At 43.5% G+C, this 11,773-nt stretch overlaps 1 protein-coding gene across 1 annotated transcript in view; it reads right to left on the bottom strand.

Annotated features, from left to right (window-relative positions):
- Positions 1-4,449: 4,449 nt before the first annotated feature.
- Positions 4,450-11,773, bottom strand: part of LOC117507641 (inositol 1,4,5-trisphosphate receptor type 1-like) — a 535,403-nt gene continuing 528,079 nt past the window's right edge. The window contains exon 61 of the mRNA XM_034167459.1: positions 4,450-4,652. Coding sequence (XP_034023350.1) covers positions 4,566-4,652 — 87 coding nt within the window. The 3' untranslated portion in view covers positions 4,450-4,565. The remainder of the gene's footprint in view (positions 4,653-11,773) is intronic.

The following is an 11,773-nucleotide window of genomic DNA, read 5'->3' as shown; positions in this document are numbered from 1 at the left end:
GCATACTGGTACTGTATCACATGCTAATATGTCTAACCCTAATTTCACTCCCTATATTTGAAAACATAAATTGATACTTTGGTTGCTGAAATAACTGGAATAAAGAGGAGATTCAAATTTGATGAAATGGAGCAGGATTTCAAAAGAACCTTATTTTGCCGACCATAAAGACCTGAAATCTGTTAAACACCAGTCATATTACATACCACTATACAGGCAATAATCTCGTCTATCACACTGATTCACTAAAAACTCTTATTATCAATTCTGGTGGTAATACATACTGCTGAATATGAAAAATTGGTGGAAAAAAAAAACCCCTGCAACATTGAGCTTGGGCAATGACCTCCAACAGGCTGGATCTAACAGGTCTGACATGGCTGACATGGAAAGTTGGATGTGCAAAGACCTTGGGACAAGGAGGCGAACAGACACTGGGTTAATGACTTTGGAAAGTGAGAATGGACCTACGAATCTGGGAGCTAGTTTCCTGGGCAGTCCTTTAAGCGGGAGGTGATGTAACTGGCATGTGACGTAATGTGTGACTAGGGATGAATGGGTACAGGCAAAGGCAGTAAATGTCCTGCAGGCGAACGGTTAGATGAGTTGTGAGTTTCACACATTTGACATTCAGTAACATCTTTAGACATTCCGGGCCAACAAAATCTTTGCTGAATTACAAACAATGTCTTTTTAATACCTGGGTGGCAGGAGAAGCGACTTTCATGAGCCCATCTAATCACGTCCCCCCTGAGAGCACCTGGAACAAAGAGCTTGCCATTAGGACAACTCAGAGGGACCGGGGCATCACATACAGCAGACTGGACCTTGGACTCAGTTTTCCAGGTTAATGCATAGAAAAACAGCATGCCAGCAAAATTGTCCCCGGATTGGATGGTGCATCCACCAAATCCCCCTATTGAGATAAAGCATTGGGATTGCCATTTTTGGAGCCCGGTCAATAAGAGTACAAAATTAAACCGGCTGAAGAAGACAGCCCACCTGGCTTGATGAGCGTTAAGACGCTTGGCGGTTCGCAGGTACTCTAGATTTTTATGGTCAGTATAAACCAAAAACGGCATCTGTGCCGCCTCCAACCAGTGGTGCCACTCCTCCAAGGCCACTTTCACCAGCAACAGTTCTCGGTCCCCAATGCTGTAGTTACGCTCTGCTGTGTCAACTTCTTGGACAGATAGGTGCATGGACGCAACCTACTGTCAGAGGGATTACACTGTTATTACGAATCCCAGGAACGAAACCGTAGATTTATGAAATTCACATTTTTCAGCTTTAATGAAAAAATTATGGTGCAACAAAGTCTGTACCATGGTGCACACATCACTGGTGTTGGTTTCTGGGTTGGGAGAGAAAATCAGAATGTCATCCAAGTACACGAAAACAAATTTTTTTAAAGTATTCCTGCAAAAGGTCATTTAGTACATTATGGAATACTGCAGGTGCGTTGGTGAGGCCAAAAGGCATGACGAAATACTTGTAGTGACCAGAAGGGGTGTTAAAAGCAGTCTTCTACTCATCTCGTTTAAGCCCTAGCTGAAACTGTGACACATTTGTACAGTGTTCACCTCTTATTATCCTGCTATTATTCTTGTGAATACTGTACCCAGTAAGGGGGTGGTGGACAAGTGGTTAATGCGTTTGGTTTCAGTTCAGAAGGCTCCGGGTTCAAATCCCACCCCTGCCACATTTCTCCATGTAATGTGGAGTTGCGTCAGGAAGGGCATCCGGTGTAAAACCTGTGCCAATTCAACATGCAGATCCACCTTGGATTTGCTGTGGCGACCTCGAGTGCTAACAAGGGAGCAGCCGAAGGGACTTACTGTACCCAGTAAGGACAAGGTAAAACAAAATAAATAATAAATAAAAATAATATCAACAATAAAGCCTAGTGTAGCTCCACGGGGGAAGGGGGGATAGCGCATTGACCAATTTACAGAATGATGTCCCTGCTGGATCTACTGTGTAGAAACCCCACTTATATGAGCCTTTTGTCCTCGGCTCTGAGATCTGCGTGCAGCGCTCATCCACATGCTGGACCAGCCTCTTCTTTGTGGTTCAGTGATGTCTGGCAGTGCTGTGGGGTTTGCATCCTTTGATTTGATTTATTCAGCATTAACATTGTACGTCCCTTTGGCTGTTCACTTGTTTTTTCCACTCGGTGTCTCCACGGGAGATCCAAAGTGGAACTGCGTGCTGATCTGGTATGGATCATGTGCAACATCCTCCTCCTCTTCCTCTTCTGTCCTCCTGCGTTTTGGCTTGGATGGAAAGATGGCATAGCATTTCCACGGCATGGAATTTAGCAGAAAGATTTTCCCGGTTTAAAAACATATGCTCGCTGGATTTAAGCAGAGTGTGCCCTCGAATGAAAGCATGTCATCATAATTCCTCACTGACTGTGCGCCAGCCTCACAGCAAGGACAACAAACAAGTCCACTGCACGTCCTTAGGGGGGGGAGACAGAAAAGGTGCTCCAGATAAAAAAAAAAAAAGATTATAAAAAAAAATGACAGCGCTGTGTGCTCTTCTCCTGCAGAATTGTGCTCCTCAATTTAAAAAATAAATTAAAAAAAAGGCAATTAAATGCATACATCCAGAAATTTTGAACAGGAGTCCTGAAGCTAGCTGCAACTGCAGCCAGGATGACAGCCACTTGTACAAGGGGTTGTTCCTCTCCAATCATCTCCACTATTTTGCTGTGCTCCCCAGCAGCTCATGCGTGTGGCCCACCCTCCCACAGTTCTCACACGAATCTCTCATGTTAGTAGTCCTAGCAAGTACATTCAAAGGGTCGCACAACACCAGCAATGGCTCTAGGAGCATACTGGGAAGAGCCTTGTCACCTCGCCAACTTTGAACAATTCAAAATCCAGGTATGACACTAGTCCTTTGGACATGAGCTGATACACATACATTAGGGCATGATACATAAACAGACATGTGATAAGGTACACACACACACACACATGTGTGTGTATACATTTGTTATTTACATTAATTATTAAAATCCTATTGTGTACAATTTGTACGTGTTCTATAAAGCCCCTCTGTCAATCATTCAATCAGTCATCGACAAATTTCTGTTTTTACGCCTTCTGCAGAAGGGCATGCATGTGCGCATACATGAGCCTTTGACACGAGCAGAAGTTAGTTTTGAGTTAGCGGAAGTTGGTGTGCATGCTGACGTCCATGAAATGTCTTGTGAATCACTCCAGAGATTACAAAAGGTTACACAAGCAACGTTTTCAGTTTTAGACGTGTTTATTTCTCACTAGCTTTTACATAATACATGACAAAGTTATATTTACACACAAACGCAATGGAGTTTACAGGTATCTAGACCGGCCTGTGATGTCACCACGCTAATGTCTGCAAAATGTCTTGTAAATCACTTTTTGCAATTTGCACCTAGACCAGATATTGATGTCACGGTGCTGCTCTACTCTGATTGGCTGTCAGTCCTGCCTCTCAAAAAAAAAATGGAACAGAAATGAAACAGAATATGACTTTTTAACATCTTAAAATAGGTCAGAGTTAACCATCTTTGAACTTGTCGAATGTCTGTGTCCCAAGAATGTTCCCTGTGAATTTGAAGACTCTGGCAGTAATTGGAGTGGACTTGTGTTGAGCACAGACAGACAGAAAGATGGAGGTTACTTTCATCTGTGATGTGAGAGTGAATGTTACTTTAAAAAAAAACACCACAACACTTGGTTTTTAACTTCGCTGGTTATAAAGATGCACCGTACAATGTAAATGTCATACAAAATATTCCGTAATTAAGAATGTGAATTGTAATGTTTGGCTTAATTTGGAATAAATACACACAGAGACTAACCTTCAGGCTAGTGAACCCTTCCCTAAACAGGCAAAGGAAAGATTTCTGTTACAGTTGGATACCAAGTCGGAGCTCTCCATTATCCTCATGACATGTATTGCAGTAACGGTTACATAATCCTGAGCAAATCATAAAAACATGGCAGTGGATACATTTATCCTGGTTGACTGGTATCTGCTTGACTCTAAATACCACTCAGAACTATTTTAACATGTCTCCAAACATTTTAAAGGTGATACAAAGTCAAACTACAATAATATGTTAAATAGCATTCTATTTCTATCAAATAAATGATAAACAAAAAACTAACTGAGAATGGCATCTTATAAATTTTTATCTCTATATTTGCACAAGACAATATCTGTATTTTAATCCAAAATCAAATGAAGAGTACCTTGTTTTGAAATAAGACATAATTTATAAATGTCAATTCCACAGACTAATAAGGGTGTGAGTTTGGGTTTTTTTTTATTTCACAACATACCCAACTAATACATTTAATACAGCTTTTTTTTTATCCCATATGTATATGAAACAAGAATAACACAAATGATACTAAGTCTGTTTGTCTAGTCAGTTCTATTTGAATGGCCATTTACAACTTTACTCAGCAGAACACAAAGGAAGCAAAGGTACACATCTTGTGACAACTGATGGTACATCTTTAAACAGTGCTCAGAGACTGTGCATGGAGTCCTCCAGGTAGAGTTCATGCAGGCTGCTGAGGGTTGATGTTCATGTGTTGAGGATGTCCTAGCAGCCCAATTCGTTGCTTCTGCTTCCTCTGCTCTGTCATCTAAGACCACAAAGAAACAATCTCTTAAAATATTAATACAGCTGTTCTCAGCATAACACCTGCTTTTGCTGAATGCAACATCCACACATCTTATGATTGTCTGAACACTTTGTTCTTCCAATCTTGCAAAAGACAATCCAACAGAAAATTAAACAATAACAAAGCAAACAAATGCTTTTCCAAGCTTCATAGTGGAGTACAGCGGAGAAGAATATACTTTCACCAAAACAGATCAAATCCAGGCTTGCATCTCAGATGTACCTTCTGGCAATTTGTAGCTAAACTTACAGGTCTTCGTTTTAAGAAAATCCTCCTCTTTAATCAGGTCGAGACCTCTGTTGTAAGGAAGACCTGGACAATTAGAAAGTTTCCAATTCATGTCTTTAAACCGGAGCACCTGGAGGGAATCCACACAAACATGGGGAGAACATGCAAAATCCACACAGAAAGGCCACAGGTGGGACCGAACCCATGATCAATATCCTCTATACCACTTCATCATGAAGCTGTATAACTGGTGATACAAAATGCAAAGTTTGCACTGTGCACAATTTCTCCAATTACAGCCACAGAAGCCTGTAACGTCTTATGGGTTGTCTGGTTGTCTTGGTGGCTTCCCTCACTTTTCTCCTTCTTGCACAGTCACTCAATTTTCTAAAACAATTCTTCACAGACAGAAGAATGCTAGAAGAAATACCATGAAAACATATTAACAGTTAACTCTTTTCAGGTCTGTGCTCTTATAAGGGTTTCAGTTTTATTTGTACAGAAAATACAGAACACGCGTTTATTATAAAATCTATAAATACCTTTGCCATTTGGCTAGTTGATGGCTTGTGAGAATACTTAGCCAAAAAACAATGAAGCTCTTTTTGGCGGGGAGGAAGGGGGGAGTCAAGCAACAAATCTCAAAAAGCAGTCTTATTGTGTTTGTTTTTTCATTTTCTTCTTCTTCTTATTATTATTATTATTGTGGGCCAAGCAGTAAAGCACCCTCTAGATGTCACGACGACAATTTTAAAAGCCCTTTCAATGACTACTGTTATCTTACACATATTTATCATAATAATGTTGGCATTCCCAAATGCACCCTATAGTGTTATACGTGGGCTGTCCGTAAAGTATCGGCCCTTTTTATTTATTTTTTTTAAACTATATGGATTTCATTCATATGTTTTTACGTCAGGCAAGTTTGAACCCTCGTGCGCATGCGTGCGTTTTTCCACGCCTGTCGGTGACGTCATTCGCCTGTGAGCACGCCTTAGGAAGGAGTGGTCCCGCGCCCTCGTCAGAATTTCATTGTCTGGAAATGGCGGAATGAAAAGGACTTTTTTTCCATCAGATTTTTTAGAAAGTGGCACCTGGAAACCATTCAAAAAATTTATCTGGCTTTCGGTGAAAATTTTATGGGCTTCACAGAGAATAAGGACTGTTAACTGTCGCTTTAAGGACCCGCCGTGTGCTATTTCTAAACGGATGGCTCTGTGGATACGAGACGTCGTGTGCTCTTTCTCCGGTAATCACAAGAGCTGGACATCAGCCATTTTCCGGCAGATTTCACTTTTAACAAGAGATTTTGTTATGGAACGCCGCGAGGAGGCTTTGCGCGTCACGACCGATTTGCTTGATGAGCGAGACAAAGAACACCTCCGTTTTGGCGTGTCAGAGGAGGTTTGGACATGTCCAGCTCTCCACAATTTCACTGATACTTACTGGACTTGTCCTCTGACAAGTTAGGACATATATTATTTTGTATATTTCGTGCTGCTGAATCACAACTTTCCGTGAGAACAGGTTGTCAATTACATCACTTCACAGATGTTAATTAACACAGAGTCTATTTATTTGTTATTTGATCTATTGGATTTAGCAGCTATATGTGCACAGAATCTAAAAGGCCACCGAACACTGTAGCACAACACCACAGTTACGTCTGTGCTGTGAGCACCATGCAGTAATCCAAAGGTCTGTATGCTCTACAGCCAGCTGCAGTAAACACTGAAACTCCGACCTCTTTCCGCTCACAACTCCTCTTTGTCTACATGGCTCCTCGCAACTCTCTTCATTCCACATGGACCAAAACTCCAAGGTTTTCAAACAAATTTCCAACTGGTGAAAGGTTTCTAACTGTTGTTGTCGTCAGCCTTCTTCTGAGCTGCTGCGATATTTGACCCCAGGAATGACCTGGTTGATGTGCTAAAAAGTACTTTGGCTAAAACTTTACCATACTGCGCTTGATGAAAGTTCATTTCTCCTTTATGGTCAAAGATAATACACTTACCACAAAAAGAATAACATAAAATAGTTCCACAAACAACGGCAAACAACTTTGTGCCATAGCAGGAAAGTGATCAAAAGCGTTTTGAACTTCCAGGGTCAACACCGAACCACAGCAACACACCTATATACTTGAGGAACACCTTCATAAGTACATTGCACTACCCAGTGTAGAAGGATGACACTAGATTTTGGTCGGAGCCACATTATTGGCTGCTACAAAGCATTCCCCCAAGACCCAGTTGAATATGGGTTCAATAGGATGTGAAAACATACTGTAGCAACACTTAAATCCGTTACAATTATTACAATTTAGCAGCATTACTCAGAACTCAAATGTGTAAACATAAATAATTTTGTCTCGTTTGACCTATGGGGCACTGCAATAATCATATGTGATTTGGCTAATAACACTGATATATTATATGACCTTGGTATAATAATGTTGATTGTGATTTAAAACACAATTCTTGTATCTCATTATAGTGTGGATATTCCTACGCCGGGGACATGTTAAGTTTTCATGTCAACCTAAATGAAGAAAACCAGGTTCTCAAAAAAGCTCTCCTTGAAGTGACTGAAGTCCATTCCAGCACTGGGAAGTGTGGATGTCGACACAAGGACCGAGCAACTCTTCAAGAGGTGGTCATTAATGATGAGTGGACTACCATCCCATGGCTGACCCTTATGTACAACTCTAACCCTGGGTAATGTCAATGTGTTGTGGTTTATGCTGCTGAGGAGCAATTCTGTCACTTTGAACAACTCTGTGATGTTTCTGTGTAGGCTCTCTAACTCTATGTGATCTGTTCCCACCTTTGAGCGTTTGTGATTTCCTGTGTACACACGTTCCTATCTTTGAAAAGTACACAGATTTACCAACAGGTGCTTCAAGCAGGGCTCAACAAGATGGAGACCATGCCAGACCTTTCCAGACCATGGTGGGCTAAGGAAGACTTCAATCACTGACTTCAGTCATCACTGACTTCAATTTAACAGCTATTCAGGCAATAGCCATGCAACTTGAACTTTGACTGACAACACAAGTGCGCTTTTACCACCTGTGTCAGAGGCACTAAGCACTCCTGTGAGATGCTAAATGGGCTGCGATTTCCTACAGAAGACAAGGTGCAAGATGGCATGGCATATCTGAGGGACCACATGTGATGAAAGAGATTAAAAGAGATTTTAATCTCAACAAGATTCACCTACAACCCCAATTCCAATGAAGTTGGGGCACTGTGTAAAATGTAAATAAAAACAGAATACTATGATTTGCAAATCCTCTTCAACCTATATTCAATTGAATACACCACAAAGAAAAGATATTTACTGTTCAAACTGATAAACTTTATTGTTTTTGTGCAAATTTGCTCATTTTGAAATGGATGCCTGCAACACATTTCAAAAACACTGGGACAGTGGTATGTTTTCCACTGTGTTACATCACCTTTCCTTCTAACACTCAATAAGCATTTGGGAACTGAGGACACTAATTGTTGAAGCTTTGTAGGTGGAATTCTTTCCCATTCTTGCTTGATGTACAACTTCAGTTGTTCAACAGTCCGGTTCCATCACAGATGTGTAAGTTGCCCGTGCCATGGGCACTAACACACCCCATACCATCACAGATGCTGGCTTTTGAAGTTTGCACTGGTAACAATCTGAATGGTCTTTTTCCTCTTTTGTCCAGAGGACACGACGTCCATGATTTCCAAAAACAATTTGAAATGTGGACTATCAGACCACAGCACACTTTTACACTTTGTGTCTGTTCATTTCAAATGAGGTCGGGTCCAGAGAAGGCGGCAGTGTTTCTGGATGTTGTTGATGTATGGCTTTCGCTTTGCATGGTAGAGTTTTAACTTGCACTTGTAGAGGTAGCGATGAACTGTGTTAACTGACAATGGTTTTCTGAAGTGTTCCTGAGCCCACGCGGTAAGATCCTTTACACAATGATGTCAGTTGTTAATGCATTGCCACCTGAGGGATCGAAGGTCACTGGCATTCAATGTCGGTTTTCAGCCTTGTCGCTTACGCTTCTGATTATATTATGGACTGTAGATGATGGAATCCCTAAATTCCTTGCAATTGAACATTGAGAAACATTGTTCTTAAACTGTTGGACTATTTTTTCATGCAGTTGTTCACAAAGTGGTGATCCTCACCCCATCTTTGCTTGTGAATGGCTGAGCCTTTTGGGGATGCTCCTTTTATACCCAATCATGACACTCACCTGTTTCTAATTAACCTGTTCACCTGTGGAATGTTCCAAACAGGTGTTCTTTGAGCATTCATCAACTTTCCCAGTCTTTTGTTGCCACTGTCCCAGCTTTTTTGAAACATGTTGCAGGCCTCCATTTTAAAATTATCAGTTTGAACATTAAATATCTTGTCTTTGTGGTGTATTCCACTGAATATAGGTTGAAGAGGATTTTCAAATCATTGTATTCTGTTTTTATTTACATTTTACACAACGTCCCAACTTCAATGGAATTGGGGTTGTAGATAAATAAAGGACACTAACGCGTTGCCTGTGGGGATCCACAGGCTCTAGATTGGGTCGTGTTTATAAAATAGGTAGCTGACATTTTTCAAGGGTGGTAATAAATTAGGCAAAGTTTCTATAATGAGTTGGAATGGCGTGCGAGTCCAGAATGATTTTAGAACACTAGACCTCAACAGTATATAGAAGAGGAACTCAACCCTTTTGTTTCCTATTAATTACGTAATTTTGAATGTTAATTTTGTTGTGTGGGCTGCCAGAAGAGGAGGTACTGCTGGCCCACCACCAGAAGGCGCCCTGCCTGAAGTGTGGGCTTCAGGCACGAGAGGGCGCTGCCGCCTCAGGAACAAGCCGTGGTGACAGCTGTCACCCATCATCCGTGACAGCTGTCACTAATCAACACATCTGGTATAAAAGCAGGAAGACACCTCCACCAAACTGCCGAGATATCATCTTCATCTGGAGGTAATATCCTCAGCCTTTTGTAAATCTGTTTATTGTGAGTGTTTGCAGGAGAACCGGTCGTTTTTGAGGAGGCTGTGCAAGACGGCGCTCCTTTTCAGCTGAGACCGCTGCAACGCGCTGAGTGAGAGGTGGAGGTGGCATTCCCACCAGTGTTACTGGGTGTTCACACACCCACCCTTTGACTATCTTTTGCTTTCTGCCAGCAGTACCAGATCCGACACGCCGGGAAGGTGGCCACCTGGGGACTCCGGGACTTGGCGGCTCCAGTATTCCTCGGGTTCAGGTGGCGGTGGAAATCGTGTGGTTCCGGTTCGTTTCCAGACGGGCGTCTCCTATCGTCGAGCCTGCCCACACGATACCTTTTATTAATTGACTGTTGCACATTCTGATTCTGCTGTGTTTGGTTGTGACATTCACACCAGTAAAGTGTTATAATTTGACTCCTTCCATTGTCCGTTCATTTACGCCCCCTGTTGTGGGTCCGTGTCACTACACTTTCCAACAGGATATCTCGGCCAGCGTCATGGACTCCGAGGGGCGTCACCAGGTTGTTGAACAACCAATGGGAGAGCAGGGAGCGCAGGCATCTGCAGGAGGCGTGATTGGTGAGCTACAGCATATTCTCACCGCCTTTACGGCTCGAATGGATCAAATAGCCGAGCAAAACATCCTCCTGAACCGCAGGGTGGAGGCTCTCTCCGCGCAAGTGGCGGCGAACGCTCAGGGCGCTGCTGCAGCTCCTCCTCCTGTCGAACCTGTGCTAGATATTAATGTTCCAGTGGTGGTCCAACAACCCCTCCCACCATCCCCTGAAGCATACATAAGCCCTCCTGAGCCGTACAGAGGTTGTGTGGAGGCGTGCGCGGACTTTCTTATGCAGTGTTCGCTCGTCTTCGCACAACGTCCCGTCATGTACGCGTCAGACGCAAGCAAAATAGCTTATGTGATCACTCTGCTTCGGAGAGAGGCACGCGCTTGGGCTACAGCGCTTTGGGAGCAAACTTCACGGCTCCTTCACACGTACACTGGGTTTGTGAGGGAGTTCAGAACTGTGTTTGATCACCCTAACAGGGGAGAGACCGCTTCAACTGTGCTGCTGTCGATGAGACAGGGACGCCGGAGCGCAGCCGCTTATGCAGTCGACTTCCGCATCGCGGCTGCGAGGTCCGGCTGGAATAACGCTGCGCTCCGCGCCGCCTTTGTAAACGGACTGTCGTCAGTCCTAAAGGAGCACCTAGTGGCCAAGGATGAACCGCGGGAATTAGATGGGCTTATTGATCTCGTTATACGGTTAGACAATCGGTTGGAGGAACGCCGTCGGGAACGAGACGAAGGACGTGGCCTGGCGCGCGCCGTCCCTCTTACTTCCGGGTCCGAGAAGGGTCCGCCCTTCCCACGCTCCCTGGCCTCTACATCCCGTGGGGCGACAGCTCCCCCTGCTGACGAAGCTATGGACACGAGCAGGGCCACATTTAGACCACCTAATAGACAGAGGAGGTTTCCACGCGGGGCGTGTTTTGTTTGTGGCTCAATGGAGCATCAATTGAGCGATTGCCCCGAACGGTTAAACACCAACGCCCGCCCCTAGAGACTGGGCTTAGGGTAGGCCAAAAACTTCACGTGGGACACACACATATTGCCGCACGACTCCCAGTTACAATCCTTAGTGGGGATTTAACCCTTCAGGCCCCAGCACTGGTAGACACAGGGTCAGAAGGGAATCTGTTAGACAGCAGATGGGCCAGGGAGGTAGGGCTCCCTCTGGTGGCGCTACCTACACCATTGCAGGTGTGAGCACTAGATGGCACCCTACTCCCTTTACTCACACACAAGACACCACCAGTAACTCTGGTAGTGTCAGGGAATCATAGGG

The sequence above is a fragment of the Thalassophryne amazonica genome, chromosome 3 (genome assembly GCF_902500255.1).
Source record: "Thalassophryne amazonica chromosome 3, fThaAma1.1, whole genome shotgun sequence".
Classification (NCBI taxonomy): domain Eukaryota; kingdom Metazoa; phylum Chordata; class Actinopteri; order Batrachoidiformes; family Batrachoididae; genus Thalassophryne; species Thalassophryne amazonica.
The sequence above is the reverse complement of the archived record's forward strand: the minus strand, read 5'-3'. Positions and strand labels throughout refer to the sequence as shown.